This window comes from Macadamia integrifolia, chromosome 7 (genome assembly GCF_013358625.1).
Source record: "Macadamia integrifolia cultivar HAES 741 chromosome 7, SCU_Mint_v3, whole genome shotgun sequence".
Lineage (NCBI taxonomy): Eukaryota > Viridiplantae > Streptophyta > Magnoliopsida > Proteales > Proteaceae > Macadamia > Macadamia integrifolia.
The window spans coordinates 31,838,902-31,858,414 of NC_056563.1; the positions used below are offsets into that span (position 1 = coordinate 31,838,902).

The 19,513-nt window shown below is 38.0% G+C and overlaps 1 protein-coding gene across 6 annotated transcripts; it reads right to left on the reverse strand.

The window, feature by feature from the left end:
* Positions 1-413: 413 nt before the first annotated feature.
* LOC122083373 (tetratricopeptide repeat protein SKI3) lies at positions 414-18,739 on the reverse strand. Of its 6 annotated transcripts, XR_006141635.1 has the most exons (24): positions 18,587-18,739; positions 18,400-18,477; positions 18,097-18,309; positions 17,886-18,008; positions 17,660-17,743; positions 17,503-17,553; positions 16,651-16,743; positions 16,270-16,410; positions 16,089-16,169; positions 15,580-15,824; positions 15,309-15,480; positions 14,616-14,731; positions 14,457-14,514; positions 12,031-12,096; positions 11,740-11,952; positions 11,512-11,563; positions 10,038-10,411; positions 9,843-9,937; positions 6,158-6,400; positions 5,159-5,802; positions 2,919-3,122; positions 2,392-2,601; positions 2,046-2,131; positions 1,561-1,922 (listed from the first exon to the last, which is right to left on the reverse strand). XR_006141635.1 is itself a non-coding variant. In XM_042651146.1 (23 exons), exons 1-22 carry the CDS (start codon positions 18,596-18,598, stop codon positions 2,414-2,416), a joined length of 3,546 nt encoding a protein of 1,181 aa, XP_042507080.1. In that variant the 5' UTR covers positions 18,599-18,739; the 3' UTR covers positions 414-751; positions 2,392-2,413. The 6 variants fall into 6 exon arrangements, 5 of the variants coding, with proteins under 5 accessions (XP_042507080.1, XP_042507081.1, XP_042507079.1 ...); XM_042651146.1 differs by lacking the exons at positions 1,561-1,922; positions 2,046-2,131 and adding an exon at positions 414-751; XM_042651147.1 differs by lacking the exons at positions 1,561-1,922; positions 2,046-2,131 and adding an exon at positions 414-779.
* Between the last annotated feature and the right edge of the window lie 774 nt (positions 18,740-19,513).

Consider the following 19,513-nt stretch of genomic DNA (forward strand, 5'->3'; position numbering starts at 1 on the left):
TAAACCCTCCAATTATTTGTGATTAACAATTGGGTTTGTTCTTCACATAGTATGGCGATCCATTAAGACCATAATCTCTACATAACAAAAACAAAGTGATAATCAGGGTTTCCTGATAAACCCTCCAAGTACTTATGCGAAGGATGAAATTTAACAATATGAGAAGGATTTCAACAATAGGATTAAGCTTTCTTTCGAATGTACTTCATTCTTTAATGGTGATGCAACCCCATGATTGGAGTCTTGTGTCATGGCCAACCCCCTAATTACGCTATGGGCAGCCGTGGTGAAAGATATCCTCCTTCACTGTGAGTTATTGGAAACTCTATCCTTAACAATATGAGAAGAGAGCACACCTTCCCCCCAACCCCATTTATTGATTGTGAAAGTTTTTGTTCACCTAAAGTAGAGTAAGTGGATAAAAGCCCTTTACCGTTCCGTGGGTAAAGGAAAGCTTCGTCATTTTTATTGATTCCTTCATAACAAGAAATCCATTCTACATATGTTAAGGGCGAACACACCAGATGAAGATTTCATGTCACTGGCACATGGCCACCCTTTCGTTTGCGCTTGTAGCATCCCAAGTGAGCAACAGATGAAGCCAACCGAAGTCGCAAGGCAACACACCAGCGCGAGAAACCCAAGAGGAGCAGATATGAGACAAAGAGGCGTAACCGTTGCAGCCGTGCGGCGCTGTGGCAGAAGTGGCTACTACTGTGGAGGCCCTCGATGAAGACGGAAGGTGGAGGCCCTGCAGGCTCAGATAAGGATTTAATTTCCTGCACTCTTACGGGAATTTGCGTCAAATTACAATGATGTAAGCAGCAGAAATTCAAGCAAGGGGTCTAGTGAATCCAGTGCATAGCACATTGGTTGCAACCTCTACTGATAGACCAGGCACTAGGTTTGTAATCTAGGGATCAACTCCTGCCACACGCATCCCCCCTCCCCTCGTGTGTGTGTGTGTGTGTGTGTATGTTTGTGTGAGTAAAATCCCCTTGGGCGGTTCTAAAAAGAAAAAAAAGAAAAGAAAAAAAGCGAAGGAGTAAGCAGCAGAAATTCAAGCAAGGGGTTCATGAGCTGAGAACCCGAATCCAAAACTGCTCACAAGCATTCCCCTCCCCCCTTTTTCCTATCAAAACTGCTCATTTAAAACTCAATCGGATCGAAAATATTAGTTAGATTTTAAAATTTAAAGTGAAATTTCATCCAGTTTCAGTCGATTTAGAGTTTAGATCGAAAAACATCTGTTTGAACTAAAAGGAATAAAGCACAACTCGTATGAAAACCGAACCAAATCTAAATCAAACTAAACTCTTCAATCATGTCTTTGTTGAATGATGTAAAATTATCTACTATGGATTTCTTTTTGAATTGTACAGAAAACATTGCACGATACCAGATTTAACAGTGGTATTATCTCATGATGTTGTAATTTCATTCCCAACTTCATTTGTCTAAGCAATTTATTTGTAATTTCATTCCCAACTTCATTTGTTTAAGCAATTTATTTCCACTAAAGTTGAAAAACGATGCATGAATTAAATGAAACCGAATACAGAAACAAAATAGGAACTGAATAACACTTGAAGTTATTAAAATTATTCGGTTTCAGTTTGTACAAATTATATCTTGAACCAACCAGAATCCAATGGATTGGCACCCTTACTAGTTACTAGGACCTCTCCCCAACACTCAAAGATATCACCTTTACCAAACCCCTCCCCCAAATTATAAAAAAAAAATAATAATAATAATAATAAATAAATAAAAAAAGAATGATCCCAGATCACGTGGCCTTACACCCAAACATAGAGAGCAACAAAATGACACCTCCACCCCTATGAAACTGTCCATGTGCACCCCTGCGCTGGGACAAGGGCCGTGCGATCAGAGAGCATTCTTTTCCCCAAAAAAGTTATCTGAGAAAAGGCAAAGACTTGCAATAATTTACTTGGGTAGAAAGCAAGACTATAAATGAACACAAAACATCAGACACAGCAAATGAAAATATAGCACATCCAAGCTCAATGCTCGGCACTTGCCTTTCAAAATCCTAAACCGAGTCACAAATATATCAAAACCTTGGAGTAGCTGGAGTAGTTCAATTGCTCTTCACCTTAGCCCTAACCTGAATCCTGACTTGATCAGCTTGAGTTACGAGGTAAATTTAATATAATCTTGGACAATTGGGAAAGACGTTCAAGGCCTAACATATAGACTAATGGTACAAACGACCAGAACATCCAATTCATTTCTGATGAGCAACTTGCTAGTTGATGAACAAGCTCTCAGATATTGTCGAGTAAGGACAAATCGTTGGTGGAATTTACACATGACAAGCTTCCAAGACAAATCCACTTAAATTAATAGAAGAAGAAGATGAAATACCAGTAAAATTAGTACCCACGAACTAGGGCAGTCGCTCCACCTTCGATAAAACTTTCCAGTATCGTAAACAGGATGGGTTCAAATGTATTGCTCGGAGAACCCATCTCTTCGGACTTTGATAGGACTCAATATTTGATGCAGAATCAGAACCAGCTTTCAGTTGCATTGCAAGCAAATACATTTGAAAATACAATTCTGCAGGCCTCATCTCTGCAGGAAAACAAAAAGTCGGATAAGGCCAATAAACTAAAAATTGGGCAAGCGAAAAAGAAATCCTAACCATGTGCCATATTCTGTATTTTACATCACATCCAGTGAGTTCAACCCAAAACATCAACAATCAAAAATACCCAACACTTCGACAAACACCCTCAATTTGATGATTAAATAGGTTTGGTCAAAGTTAATTTTTAGGTCATGTGATTTCCATGGGAAATTTTATTTTGAGTAGCAGATCAAATGGAAGTTGATGTCTCCATAATCCATCAAATTATGACTATATGTGTGGTATTGAGATGAAATGAAACCTGGTGGCCAAGAAAACCATTCAAGACGGACGTTTTTCTCCCATTTTGCTTTGGAGCCAAGGCTTCCTTCTGCTTGAGCCAGCAATGCAGATACAATAGGGAGAGGAATGACAGCGGACCCTTGAGCTTTTCTGAGACTACTTGCTGCCAGAGATAAGAACTGCGAACCATACCCCTGCCTGGCAAGCTCCATACAAATGGCCCCTGTTGAAGCCAAACTCCAGTTTAGAAACAAAGGGGGAGAAAAAAGCTATTTGAGAAAGCAATTCATCTATTTGTTATGAGATTCTCAAGGCAGGTGCCACAACTGACGTGAAAGTATCAAAATAAAAACAGAAATTAAGATATGTAAGTAAAAAAAAAAATTGAGAATATAAAAGGAATGAACAGATGTAGCTTTCGTATTTGGGCACTTTCCACCTCCTTTAAACACATAGAAGAGAGTACAACTCTAAAATGGTGCTAAAAGTAAACCTATCTCAGCCAAAAAAATACAGAAATGTTTATATTTCCATAGATCAAAACAAAATTGCAAAGGAATATGATGATTACAATATTTCTGCTGAACAATTTCATAGCATTGCCATCACATAAAAGAGTTCACGATTTCAGTCAGCAAAAAACATTTTGAATGAAAAACAAGAACCTACCAACACGCCATTTTATTTCCACCAAAAGATAAGTCAATATTAGAAAGGGGGTAAGTGAGCGCAGATCCAACCGACTCGCACCTTGGTGCAGTTCTAGCAACTTTATCTGCCACCTGGCATGTCAGGTGGCCCCCAAATTTTAGTGGAGGCTCACACCTTCCCCAATTAACGTGTCAAGTTTCGGGTCCAACTTGGCTTTGCCAAGTGCCAAAATAAAGCTAAGAAAGATGACAAAAAAGATAATTCTTTGAAAAATGCTGGACCGTCGAAAATACAAAGAAAAATGTACAATACAAGGTGGGCCATATAATTGATTTGGGGCCTCAAAACATCTGACCAATATACGGTGTTCTCTTCCCATTCAACAATTCAGATTTGTACAGTTAGCATTTCAAACATGGCAGAAAAGGGGTGCAGGAACTGCACTTCTCATCTATTCCGCTTATTTACATCCCTTTTGTCTTGTAATAAGAAAATAATAATAATATAACAACAACAGCAACAACTCAGCCTTATCCCAAATAAATGGAATCAGCTACATGGATTCATGCCCTCCAATCAGCTCTATTCGAGGTCATACTTGATACATGGCCTAAGCTATGCATGTCTTCCTCACTACTTTTCTTGGGATCATTTTAGGTCCGCCTTTGGCTCTTTTAGTTCCTTCAATCTGAATCAAATCACTCCTCAATATTGGAGCACCCAAAGGCCTCCATTGAACATGCCCATGCCACCTCAAATGAGCTTCTCATAGCTTATCGTGTATTAGAGCTAATTTGGGAGTAGCTCTAATATGATCATTCCTTACTTTATCCTTCCTAGTTTTGCCACACATCTATCTTAATATATTTAAAGGAATATACTAATCACACAACACTCCAGAAGCACCTCTCCACTGCCATCCTATATTAATTCTTTGTGAAACATCATCCTCTATACCATCTTCTTTATTTATGATTGTGACCGAGCCTAGATACCTAAAATAATCACTTTGCATAACTCCCTCTCATCAATTTTCACTTATCCGTTATTATATACTCCATCTTTTGTTCTACTTATCTTTAAACCTTTTGATTCCAAGGTTAATCTTTATAACTCCAACTAGGCGTTAATCCCTCTTTTGTCTCATCCACCAAAACAATATCATCAGCAAAAAGAATATTCTGAATGTCCCTAGTTAAATCATCCACGATAAGTGTAAACAATTAAGGCTTAGAGCCGATTCTTTGTGTAACCAAATTGTAATTGGGGGAATTCAATAGCTTGACCCCCCCCCCCAGTTCTTACACTAGTCACCACACCATCATATGATAATTCTATAAAAATTAAGAAAAATAAATGCACCATAGTTTACTTCATCTTGCAACAACATTTCAAGTGGCATGTGTGCCAGATCTATGTTTTCTGAGTTTTTTTTTTTTTTTTCCTGTTTTTTCAACTGATAGTCTATATATATATATATAACACAAAAGAATTTAAAAAAAAATTCTAATTGAACATAAGCAATGATTTTTTATTATTCAAAAAGTTACATGTAAAAGAAAATATAAATCATCACCAAGAACAGCAAATCCATGATTAGATACATACCATGGCATAGAAGGACACAACTATCTGCTCTTGCCAACGAACAAGCATGTGCAAATGTTTCTTGAGCAGAATGATAATCCTGATTCCGTATGAAAATTTGACCTCTTACTAAATCAAAGACGGCCATCCACATATTCGAAGTACTCTTTCTCTCTCTGAAGCACTCTTCGAAGTTCAAGTCTATGGTATTCGAATCAATCTGGAGTTTGTATCTAGATACTAGAAGTTTGAGGCATACCCAACCAATTTGAATATCTGTCTTGAGCTGCAAGCATTTCAAATACTCACCCTGCAGTCTCGATAAATCCTCTTGAACTGCATAGGCACGGCATAGTAGCAGATGTGCAAAAAATAGAATTTCACCAGGAAGAGCGAGCCTTGATGCATTTGTAGCGTGGTTGATGCATCCAAAGTGGTCTCCACCTTGGAAACTGATCTCTGAAGCACAGAGGAGAAGTTGGAACTTCTGATATTGATAAGAGATATCTTTCTTTGAATATACTTCATCCAAGAGAGCGGCTGATAGTAGCCGTTTAAGTGTAACACAAAGATGCTGAGGAAATCTCTCTTCACGAGCCTTCTGAAGAACATTAAGTAGAAGCAAGAACCGAGCATTGTCGTTCCACGGTTCTTGATGTAACCACCTGCCCACATACAGGGTAAGAAAAGGGATTAGTTTTTTAACTGAAGAAGTGCAAGCAGACTGCTTAAGACACAAACAGGTATCTTAGTTTTCGGAAGCATCCTTCGGCATATTTTATTACCTAAATATTGGCTTTCCATTACAAAAGTCTCACGAATATAAAAAATAGTCAAGGCCAAAAACTCAACAAAAATTGAAAGCCCAAAGATTAGCTCATTGTGAAAACGCAAACACCTAGCATCAAGAAATTATTATTTTGTGAAATTAAAGCAACAAGTATTGTTCAAGAATTAATCAAATACCAGAAAGTAACTTGAAAAAACAACCAAGACATTTAATGAAGTAAGCTATAATACTTCTGCATTTGTTTGGTTGCGTGTCCTTCATGCATGAACCGGTCTTTACACGTAGGGAAGGAGAACTTTTGGTTGGTCGTACCACAGGCATAGCATGCAATTGCAGCAGCACCTAGAATCTTGTATGCCGATTTTGATGCCTCCACACTCGGGCGACCAGGAGGGTCTACGACAACACATCTAGTAACTTCATGTGTATCTTTCCATTCCTTACTGGATAGCAAAAGATAACCTAGTTCATTCCTACAAGCAGAAAAATACAATTAGAAAACCAAGGAGTAGATGATATGTCCACTAAAGTAAACAAGAATATCAACTATCAGAATTTATCAACACCCAAAGATAAATTACCAATTTCACATCCACCATTTGGAAGTAGAGAAAAATCTGTCCCATCATTGGGTCCATCACCGAGTAACAAACAAATAACTTATTTGGTAACAGGAGATGAAGACACAATCCAAAAAAATAGCCTAGTGTTAGCCTCCACAATGCATTCCCATTTCATAATGCTATTCATATCTTGGGTCCAGCCAATCAAGATCATTCAGTCGATTGAAAACTCTATTCCCCAGCATTTGTTTGCACATCCCATTTTGTCTGTCTACGTTAGGATTGGCCATCTTTTCAGTTACACGCTAATGCAAACCCATGTAGCATTAGATAGTCCAATACAGATTCTATTTTTGCGCATCTGAATTTCTTGACTGGATTTCTACACAGAACTACTGGCAGCTTTTTTATCACTTCTAATTTTGAAGACTGATTCTTCTGCCTAGCACAAGTGATTCTTATAGCAAGCAAATATTTACAGTAGAGTGATCCTCAAAATTGAGAAACAGTCCCTCTACAAGACCACTTCAAAATTGCAAAAGATAGAATAATTTCTCTGGAGAATCAAAATTTGGGCCATAGCGATTCTGATCATGATCGCTCCAGAGAATAAAAACCCCTCAAAGTCGCTCCAACAAATTGCACCACGTGTGGATCTCCAGAATTCAACCAACGCCAAACCTAGATATGTCTCCTCAGATTTTTGTCAGGAGGCTTCCAGCTACATAACTCCATATTTACCAACTTTGCAATGGCCTTTAATAGCTACGCAGGAGACTTAGGACATAGCTGTCACAGATGTGACATGTCTCCCCCATTAAATATCTAGAACATTGGTTAGATCTGTACTCAGTGAAGCAGGCATTCTGAAGCTTGAATTGCTGGGCTTGTGGACATACTATCAGTAATATCTAGAACATTGGTCTCATCTAACTTCTTACTTGTTCAATTTCTTGTGAAGGCCGGAAATTCCTAGTAATTCTCAGCCCCTTTTTAAGGTCTTTGGATAGAGTATTGATTGAAAAGAACTCTTCTTCATACTTCAGATAGTGCTTTAGTCATGTGGGACAGTTATTCCAACTAATTAAATAAGATAGAGTATTACTCCTATGGATAATATCACGTGCCCCTCAGCTGTTAGTTTGTGCTATTTTATCTGCTGGTTCATCTGGAAAGCAAGGAATGAATCTGATGGAGTAGCCTTAGGGAGAAGAGGGAAAATCGCACGAGGGGGAAGGGGATCACACACCAAGCATAGATTCACTAATTCTAAAATTAAATTCACTCTAAAAATCAAACATTGAGTTTATACAAGTATTTAAAGGGAAATAATAAGCCTACTCCTGCTTAGGAGTAAACTCCTACTTATCCTACCCAAAGACAAACATGAGAAAATCCTACGTATCCTACCCAAAGACAAATGAGAGAAATAAAAGACATAATATAAAACTAACTACTACCAGCCCTTGTTAGACCAAAAACCTGGGCTGGACTAGTTCTTCTTGGCCCTTGGCTTCCACAGCCGGTCCTGCTAGTCCAACCAGGTAAGTGCAACTGTATCTACATTAGAATCCAGGTTTAACAATAGAAATCTTCCCCCTGTTGAGATTCACTCCCTCGCTGTCAGGGCATTTGAAGAATTCTGGGCAGCCACCCACTCCAGCAGCAAACAACTAGTCAACCAGGCCAACCAGGCATATCCTCCGTCTCCTGGCATCCGATGGACTCCTCCACCTTGTAACACATTTAAGCTGAACTGTGATGCATCTCGTCTCTCCAAGGATTAAGGTTCTGGAATTGGGTTTCTCATCCAAGACAGCACCGGTCTTTGCTCTGTAGCAGTATTTGACCCTGTGAAATTCAAAGATATCCTCCAAGGTGAAGCCCTCAGTCTCCAACCTGGCATGCTCTACGCCATGGGAGAGGGTATTGGACGAGTTGTGGGCGGAATCTGATTGCAAGGCTCTTATTTCCCTGCTGTCCCCCCCAAGCCCTCCTCTTCCCATAGGCATTTTTCCCATTATCTAGGATATTCTTCAACTTGCTGACTATTTTAGAAGATGCAGCTTCTCCTACATTCCAAGGTTAATCAACCATGTGGCTGATACCTTGGCCAGGAAGGCCTTATCGCATACATGTGCGATGAACTGGCCGAACTCCACTCCCTGGTTAACCACCCTATGTAATGGTGACACCTTGAGTTCAACACATAATCAATAAATTCCTTTTTACCAAAAAAAGAAAAAAAAGATACCTATTTCTACTTTGGATAGAGTTCCCTATGTTTGTTTTACTTTCTTTTTTCCTATTTCTTTCTATATAAATAATGTAAAGCCTAGATCCCCACCCTTTTTACTAGTTGAACAAGGTTGGCTTTGGCTCCATAAGTTCTGTGAGATGCTGTGCAACCCTTGGTGAGATGCTAAGGTAAAGGCTGATGGGATTTCAATCTAGTTCCAAGTGAACTGCTTGGTTCATATCCATCCATCTTTCTTCCATTCTTCTTCAACCTAACCATCATCAATTAGGTCAGTACTTCTTTGTTTTTGTTCAGTTCCTTTCACTTTGTAATTGCTGGATTTCCTTTTTTTCCTAGCAACCGGACTCTGTATTGATTATACTTACGATTCAATATCTGATCTTTACGTCAGATCATAAGAGTCCTACAAGATTCTTAAGCCCTGATATTAGGTTTTGGTTAGTAATTTTGATCAGTGTTTCCAATTCATAAACCAGAATATTGTTCTGTTGTTTAAATCTGACTTTTGCTGCTGTTGTTCTTGATCTATATATTTCTGTATGTTGTTCTGAGTTCAGTCCATATTCTGTTATCAGTTCTTGGTTCTAGAACAGTCCTCAATCCTAATCCAAGTAGGATTCTCCCATAACGTTGAATCTGACCATTGGGTTGGTTCTAGATTCTGATTTTCTGTTTTACTAATAGAAAATCAGCCTCTTCTGCGAAGCAGGGGGTAAGGTTGCATGCACACTTGCCCCTCCCAGACCTTGCAATAGCAGGAGCCTCGTGCAGTGGGTTGCTCTTTTTTTTTCCCCCTTTGAATTCTGAATTGCATCTGACATTCTGATCTTTGTTTACTGTTTGTTCTTTTATTCATTAAATCACTGCAATTCTGGTTTTAAATGTTCCAGGAATTTAACTTAAACTCACAAAAGCATTTTAGACCATAAGATGGCATAGAAGACTGGATTTACAGAAAAAAAATTCAAATTAAGTTCTTATAAGCGCAGTTTTAATAAGAAAAAGTAAAGCAACCAGGATAAATACATACTAACAACCCAACTGAAAATCTGTATATTTAAATAATCCTGTTCCGGTTGCTAAATAAATTACCTTATCAAACTGCTGTTAGGGTACATATGAAGAGCTTTTTTGAGGTGATTGGCTCTACTCTGAATTTCCATGTTCAGTTCTGATCCTTGTTTGACCTACAAAACCCATAGTCAAAATAATATCCTCATATTCAATGTTCCAGGAATTTAACTTCAACTCACAAAAGCAAGAAATGATTTGGCATAAGAAGCATACTAGTTTGCTTAAGGCGATTAAAGAGTGCATTCCAGTAATCTCCTCATGTGATGTAACAAAACGACGTGTAATTGAAACAATTGACTCGAGTCTGCTACTATGGTCTAGAGCATGAATTGCAGAGACAATAAAACTGATTTTTGAACTCTGCAATAGTTCCCTCGGCATTTTCAGGATGCTTGTTACTGCAGATTCTATCCCCGAAATGTGGTACAGCAATTTAAAGATCAAACTAATGGAGGTAGCACCAGATGTGCTTTCCATCGTAGAAACACTCGCAGCTAAGTTTCTTGCCATAGAAAGGGCCAGGTCATTCTTGCCAAGTTTCCATAAAGAGATGGCATACACCTGCAAGCCCTGGCTATCAAGCAAACCTACATTGACAGAATACATATAAGCATCAGACAAATGAGGGACATAGTGGTTTAAAAATTGTTTGATTTACTTAAAACCTCCACCATGTAATTAAACTAAATAAGAGACCTTTTATGAGTGTGCATGAGCGTGTGCGTGTGTGCGCATGTGTGTGTGTGTGTGTGTGTGTGTGTGTGTGTACATGCCCAAAAAGGCTTTTTCAGTGTAGCAACAAAGAAATGACTATGTCCAGATCTTGCAAACTGTAGTTCCATATTATAACATTTAAATTCTAAAAACCATTTCCACCAAAGAGTCGGAGCACATATTCATCAAAATTGAACACCCACAAAATGGGCCACCTCTTGGATCACACTAAGATATAAACTCAATCAAGAAATGCCTGTTTTGCTGAGAAATTACTATTAACTTTCATCAGGACTATAAACCTGAATTATATAATTCCTACATTTCTATAAATTAACATATTGGATGAACCTTAAATCCTATTTGAAAGTTACATTATAGATGTCAGATTGATTACCATTAATTTCTGACAGGATTTGACACAACAGAAGTAAATTATATGTGGACTAGATGACCCAGATGATCAGCATGTAGGTCATGTATCAATTTTCAGACCAAGAAAAACTGTAAAATAGCAAAGAGCAAGAGACCAATGCAACATTATTGCCTCCACATCCACACACATTTGCAAAGACTGAAACATACATCACCACTTTCTGAGAATGGCTACAACTGCCTATCTCACTATATAATTCGACCAACACAACTTCTAGCCCTGCACTCTGTCAAGACCATCTTTCTTATAAACACACCACACCTTGTATACGGTCAAAAGCGACATCAACCACAATCTTAAATTAACAGTTAGTATGGCTATATTCTAGAGAGCTCATCTCTCCACATAGAAAAAAGATTAAATCTGGCAGCAAGACGGAAACAGATGACAAAGGAAAAGGATTCGAAGTAAAACCAATTTGACTGGAATAAATAACAACGGAGGAGTAAAATGATTGTTCTCCTTAATTTCTACACCATCAGTTCCAATAAAATATAATGCAAACAAGCACGGAAAATAATCGTTTGCAATCCACACCTTCTCTCTTCAGAAGCTCACATTCTCGAACAGCATCAAGAGCATTCCCTGCCTACCAAACAGAAACAGTTAAAATTAAATAGAGAATGCCTCAGAAACATGGATGTGGTTAATTTAAAAAACTCCCATTTTATCATCACTGTAACTGGAATCATGAAGATATAAGTTCATTCATCCTCTATGAATATCCAGAAACAAAGAATAATAATGTTGAGCAAATTTGTTTACCAAAAGAAGTGACCTGGCCAGATTAAAAGAAATGTCACAGAAGAGGGAATCTTGTCCCATGCTGTTAGAAGTACAGATGGTGAATCGAGCAAGCCTATAAGAAGCAACAGCAGACTGATAATCCGACCTCGCCTCACAAACCAGCCCATTTAGATTATGTGACTCAGGATAGTGAGGTGCACGCTGCACAGCCTGTCGGATGGCTCCAAAAACCTGTAACAGCAATTACCTGCATGTTTCAGTCATACTTCCAGAGCAACTTCAGAACATACTATGTGAATATAGACGTACTAAGGGAGACGACAGGTGGCCTGAAAGAGCAGCGAGCTTTCCAAGACCAATCTGGAACTCTGCGAGCTGTTACAGAGCACATCTATAAGTACAACTCCACCAAAAATTCAAGAACATATTGCGTTCATTTGGAAATAGTTCCTTTTCCAATAAAACATGTGTTTTTGTGTGTGCATTTGTACATTTGTGCATGTCACACACACACACACACACACAAACAAAGAGAGAGAGAGAGAGATCTAATCATATCAATAACAGAAAACTCAGATTGTTGTTCTTCCCATATGTCCCCACTCCACGGCAACCCATGGTTAATTAATGAGTAGTTTTGGTTTCCCTTGACAATTAGTCAAGAGACAATGAAACCAAGCATTCATAAACAATTGATGTTATGAGCAAACAAGATCAATAGAAATCCTCCAGTGTCGAACTAAGAAAATCAATCCACTCCCAGTTAATCTATCAAATGATCAAGCTAGCTCAAAGATCTAGGAGTCTAAATGGACTGAATAGAGCAAATATAGGCATATCCATATCTGGTCCAAACTATATCACCAACATCTATCAGAAAAAAAAAAAAAAAAAAAAAAAAAAAAAAAATCTATGTCACCAGCAGTTACCCAATACTCGAGTAAATATTTGCATCATACGACAGGCCTGGATTCATATACCTGAATATTCTATATCCAATAAGAACTTTAAAAAAATACCATAAATGTTTCAAGGCTTATGTCCTATAGTACCTATTTATACCAGCACTTAAAAATCCATAGACAAATCCTGCAAATTATATAATTTCTACAAGTTAATCACATAAATACCTGAAAATTTGTTCCTTTTTAGTGCATTGATTGAGCTCAACAATTACTCCAATAATCTCATCTAAATGTAAAATGAACCTTCAATAGATGATAAAAAGGTAAACTAGCCATATTTAAGTGTATCCCCATATGGCTGGATATGTCTTTTGCAAGGAATTCCATATGGGATAAGATTGGGAAGCTCACCTTTGGAACAACCATCGCAAACATTTGGAAGGAGTGTAACCTTCGGAGATGGACATCCAGCTCCAAACCTTTTCGTCAGATTTGGAACTCCATTTTCTTTGAGGTAAAAATCAAAGTTTATAAGATCTCTACTAGTTGTGTTACCTCCCCAAGGAATAGGCATATTGTTGTCTCCTGGGGTCTTCCCTCATAAATTGAGGCGGGATTGGTAAGAAGAACCTGTTATTTCTAGTATTTCTAATCTTTTTTATGTGAAAAATCTAGAACCTTGACATGCAAATCTGAAAATTCTGCTCACAGCACAACTGGTGAGGGCTCGCATGGGGCAAGGGAAGGACTCGGCATAGAAACTCTGCATGTTTCAGCTGGCCATTTTGGTTGTCAAATGACCATATTTTGCACAAAACTTCAGGGAAACCCTAATTAAGCATTTTTAAACATATTATAGCCTTTAGATTGTAAGAAAAACATTGAAAATGGTAGTCTGTTTCGTACCCTGGGTTGGTATCATACGCCATACCCTGCTGTACTTTTTTAAATATAACCTATTCCACACATAATTTAGTATTAGAACACATAAAATTCCATGAAAATAACTAAATTATGCATTAGGAAAGAAGAAAACCCATTTCTATTACCCAATATCAAAGTGTTAAAAGTACAAGCAAAAGGTCAAGTGTACAAGTATTATAAGTAGTCAAGTACAAATGTACAATAAATGTTAAAACACCCCTACGAAACCTTTCCTTCAACTCTATGTCAGTACTACATACAACAACAACACAACTCAGCCTTATCCCAACTGAATGGGTTCGGCTACATGTCAGTACTACATAGAGTTTCAGAAAGACTCAAACTTTGAAGAAAAAAGGGCACACCTATAAGATTGAATCTTACACAATTCTTGCTCAAATGTGGCAAATCGTCGTGCAGATGAGTTGTAGTAGTTCCCAACACTTTGTTCCACCAAGGAATGTAGGTGATTTGGCCAAAACACAAAATCTGAGATCTTTTTTTAGGTTTTAATCTATAATAGACAAAACCAATTGAAACCAAGTCAAAACTGAAATTTCGGCCAAAATGGAAAAATTTTGGTCAAAACCCTGCATCCCTACTAAGTTGTACCCAATTTTGTTTCACCTTCATTGAAACCAAATATTTTTGTGAAATCTTGGCGGTTTCAACCGAGATTTAGAACTAAGAACATGACTAAAATGGTCATCCCCAAGTGATTGGGAACTTAAGGATTGTTGACAAGAGTATAACAAGAAAAAAAAAGGACAAAATTTAAAAATCAAGACAAAATTCATGATACATGACTCCTTTCTCTAAATATGGCATTCCCATATAATGCAGATAAGCAGAGCACAAAAAAGATATATCATTGCTAAGATGACTAGTTTAGCACAGAAAACTTACAGGCAATGTCTGAACAGCCCGTAGACAGCTTTCATAAGCCTCGTATAGTGTGTTACCCCTAAAACATATTTCCAAATGTTTTTCAATATATAAAAATTTCCACTTCATAAAGCTTAATGAAACCAGATATTTATTTGCAACATTTAAAGAAGCATTTACCCAGCATGAGTATCCACTGACATGCCTGCCCATGGTAATGCAAGTGAAGGATCTATGCTCCTAGCACGATCAAATGCCTGCTTCGCCAATTGTTTCTCACCCTCTTTTCTGTAAATCTGTCAGAAACACCAACTGAGATTCCTAGAGTTCAAGAAATGTCATATCTACAGTACTATCAAAACTTCGTTGATATTTTCAAGGCTCTGAAGACAAGTGATTAAATAACCAGTTCTTAAAAGATGTTAAATTTTGCATGTGGACTTCTTCATCAACTCAAAATTTTATAGTCCAGCTGCAATTTCATAAATATTTATGTCTTAGGTTTGGACACAAGGGTTTTTAAGCTTCCACCCCAGCAAGTAAACCTAGTAAACATCACGTCTTCTCCATTCCATGGATTGCAAAAAAGAATCCTCTAAATATAAGGGTAATTAAGTCATTTTACAATGGTGGTTGGAGAGGAAAATGTATTAAAAAATCTCAGTTGACTAATTTTCAACAATTTCTTTGGTATCTGTTGATGACTTATGAAACAACAAATGATCCAGCCATTGCACTTATGAGGCTACAAATTTCAGTTCATTGGAGCAAAATAAACAATTATTAAATTTCATTATATAAGAATTCTATCAACATTTAGAAAAGAAACTCTGGAGAACAGATAAGATGAGTAAGGATTCTTCCGGAGAGTACCTTTCCAAGGTATGCCCATGCAACAGCAAGAGATACATCCAACTGCAATCCCCTGACAAAAGCATGTTGTTTTAATGCATTGTTGTTGGATAAACAACCTAGAGCCACCCAGAAATCATTGTTGTCTCCTTCAAGTAGTAAACCACCAAGAGACATCTTCTCAGGTAACTGCCTGATGAACAAAAATAGTCAAATAAGGTATCTTCTGCCTGGCAATATGAAGTAATCTAATGAAAATGGTGTGCACTGTGAAGCAAGATTGTCATTTTACCAAGCATCTGGTTCAGGTTTACTCCTCTCCTCCAAAGAACAAATGAGATCAAGAGAGATCGCAATGTCAGTATAGATGTTAGCTTGCCACGGAGCCAAGTGCAAAGACCGCTGATAGGAACGACTCGCAGCTATTGCAGCTGAAAGACACTTCCTTTTCCAAGAAAGGATGGAATTTCTAAAAGCCTCATCAGTTTCTAAGCTAAAACCTTCTTCCATCCATGGGAAACATTTTGCATATGTAAGCTGGCATGGAGAAAATACACCTTATTTAAAATGAAAGACCTGCCATAAAATAACATTATTGAAATACTAAGATATTACATGGCATATTCCAGTAAATTAAGAGGCCCCCAACCCCATCTTTTAGTGGCAATATATGAGATGAATAGAAGCAAGTGGTTGTATCATAGGTGTACTACAGAAATAAAATCAAGGGATGGGATGATCACAAGACAAAGGCCATGCAAGCACTGAACAACATTCCACAAAATGTGAGAATGGTTATACCTGAATATCACCATGCAATTTCCAAGAACAGGCATTATTTCCAGCCAAAGGTATACTTGTTTTCACAATCTCAGACGCTTCCTACGATCAAGGAAGTTTCAAACTTAACAAATTTCATTGGTTTTACTAATGGAATCCACTGAGAAATGTATATTTACAGCAACTTCATTTAAAGGCTAACCTCCAACAGCGAAGTTCCCCAACCAAAAGCACCAGAATGTACACATTCCTTTGACAAACCAAGCAGCCCAGAAGCAAGCCCATAGAGTGCAGCAACATTATGAGGTGATATGTCTAAAGCCTGTCGTAACTGCTCAATTCCCTAAAGATGGAGAGACATTTAGTTCACGAAATTAGAATACAACTATAATGTAGCTTGATAACTCTTCAGTTTCCATGTAGCCTTCCTAACTGAAGCATTTAGTCTCATTTGCAGATCAAAAGAACAAAAGTTCATTCCATCTGCAACACAGCTGGTTGACAGCTAGTAATTGTTCTACACTCCAAAACAAACATTCAAGTCCCTAAAATCCAACAAGAATAATGATGAAAATAATCTTACTTTTCTAAAGGATCCAAGCATCAATAAAATGTTTCCACTCTCAACCAATGCAAAGACTCTTGAGTCCTCCAATTCAATGGCTCGCCCATATGACTGCTCCAGGAAACATTGTAAGCAACAATTAATTACCCCTCGAGTGAATCCATTCATGTGTGTTACAGGAATGAAAAATAACAAAATTATGCACCAATGCATCAATAAATTAGGAAGTTTCTTGGTTCTAAAACAAGTTTAACATTTTTTAACATAATAACCCCAAGTCCTCGGTTATTATTTTGGATTCTACGTTAGGTTTTATCATGTTTCGAATAATTAAACCAGAACACCTTCAGCCTCCGGAAGTCCTCCTATCTTTGAGTTTCATATGAAGCTTAGGACTTGACATTACAGTCTCTCCCGATAACAAGAAACATGTTAAGTAGCAGGCAACACGTGATGAAACTCATGATAACAAGTCGACAACAACAACAGGACTCATTGTATCTGGATTGGCTAGCTTGTGAACATATTGAAAACAGAACACCTACCCATGTGGAATCTCAACTGCACTTTGCCACGTGACTACAGAAAGCTCTAAAAAATGGTTGACAAATCAACTCTGGACAAATTGGTGTAACAGCTGAAGAGTCTAAAGGATTGTGAACCAGCTGAAGGGTCTAAAGGATTGTGAACCACTCGGTCGAGGTCGACCACAGAACTTGTGGTCATGCCAGGAGGAAAACTTATCCATAGTCCCAACAGCCACAAGGCCCACATCAGTCCTTCACGAGAGCCAAATAAGACGAACCTTGCCGACAAGGTTTCCATTACAGACCTTGTAAAGCACATTTTCCTATATGATGATGAACTTACCTTTATAGCAGCTGTAAGCATGCCAAGTCGCTGATATGCAAGACCCAAAGCCTGGAATGGATGAAAACCAATCAAAATATCCCCATCAAAGCAAAAGTAAAAAAAAAAACAGTATAAAACAGATGGAACAAAAATCTTCCACAAACACGCGGCGTACTTCCCACAAATCTGCACACGTGGGGTAGCCTCTTATCGCATGTTGAAGGCTCTGTACTGCTTCAGACCATTTCTTTTGATGCACCTGGCAGTTATCGGTGAATTTCCAAATTGGTTTTAACAGGAAGGGAAAATGAGTTCAATAATAAGAAAAGGCCAATGTTTACTGAAGTATGATTCAAAAAAATAAAAAGAGGGTCACATCAGAAAAGGCAAAGATAGGAAACCTGCAGGTAACCTAATCTCCGGAAAGCCCAAAAAGCTCTGGGCGACTTCTCCGAAGCTTCTCGGCAGACCACAATCTCCAGGCTCTCTTTTCCTTCGTCATCCAACAAATCACAAAGATCCTCCTGTAAGATAAAATATACAGTCAATTTTCAATCTTGATGGGAAAGAAAAACCGCACCCCCATTGAATTCAAACCGAAGAGGTACAAACCCCAGCTTCAAAATCATCTGGATTGAGAGTCACAGCTCTCTGGTAGCACTTTGAAGCTCTTTGGGAGTCGACTGACACACGGCTGTAGTAATGCCCTAAGAAGCGAAACGCAGAGCCATTGTTAGGGTTTAACTTGGCGGAGATAACAAAATGCTCCACTGCTTTTTCCTTAAATTCCTTCGACTCATCAACTTTCTCCCACAAGAAAAGCCCCTGTGACAAAGTACTTCCAAAATCAGAACGCCATTGTTCATGACAAGAAAACTTTCAAAGATTTTAAATTCGAAGTAATGGAAAGCGTACGAGATTGTAATGGTGAGAAGGGTTGTTCGGGTCGGAATCTACAGTCTCTTGCAGTTGTTTCAGGCGAGCTTCGTCTTCCTGGAAAGAGAAAACTGAGAGTGAGACCGATAATTGAGAGAAGGAATAATGGAAGTCGCAGAGAAAGATTCGAAAAATATCAGTTGAAGGAGTTGGAGATCGTAACGACCTTGTCTCCCATCTCGACTGCTAAAGTTAAACCCCCAACGCCCCAGACCGAAAACCCGTTTCTGCCGCGCTTCAGACTCAGTGACCCAAGTTAATAGGGAGGGAAACTGGGGAGTACCAATTATCCCCGGCACAACCAAATAGATTTCGCAGAGAAAAAAATCCCAATGTTGCATCTCAGTCCGTTGTTTTATTGGAAAAAAATCGTCTGTAATTTCGGTTTCGTACAATTTCGTGAAATACCACCTTCAGGGGTGACACGTGTATTGATATCAATACAATAGTCTAGATCTGATTTAAATATATTTTCACTGATTTAATGTTTTATTAGTTGTACCAGATCTAGGCCATTGTATTGGTATCAATACACGTTTCACCGCCTGAAGGTAGTATTGCACGGAATTGTATGAGATGAAAATTGTAGACGATTTCAACCCTGCTTTATTCGTTTATCTTCCAATTATCCCAATCATACAGTGACAAAATCCTTGGGCTGGGCCCCATATTATTTAGGTTATGCTTGGATGACAGAACAAAAAAAATAAAAAAAATAAAAAAAATAAAATAAAATAAAATCTTATAAAACAAAAATCAAGATGACACAATTATTTATCTAAGGTATCTCTTAAAATTCAATTTCTTCTATATCCAAAATGTTGCAAAAATAACAACTGTCTAGTGCAGTTGGTAAATTGTAGTGTGTAAAAAACTAATACTCATTAGGAGGTCTCGAGTTCGAGTCTCCTGGCTGTTACCTATTTCCCTCATTGCTTATAAAAAAAGTGTAAATATTTACAAAGTTTTAATGTTTTATAGACATATATAAATGTCGTGTTATATATTTTGAGGCTAGAAACTTGAGAGCATGTAATGTTTGTTTGGTTATAAAAATTATGGCCAGTTTGAGATGGATCTCCGTCGGTGGACA

Bases quoted from the DNA above. Each gene is read 5' to 3' on its own strand.
- LOC122083373 (XM_042651146.1), bottom strand. The intron at 18,310-18,399 runs GTACGCTTTCCA...ACTTTGTCACAG, and splicing joins CTTCTCACCATTACAATCTC to GGGCTTTTCTTGTGGGAGAA. The intron at 14,732-15,308 runs GTACTCTCCGGA...TGTTTCTGACAG, and splicing joins CATGGGCATACCTTGGAAAG to ATTTACAGAAAAGAGGGTGA.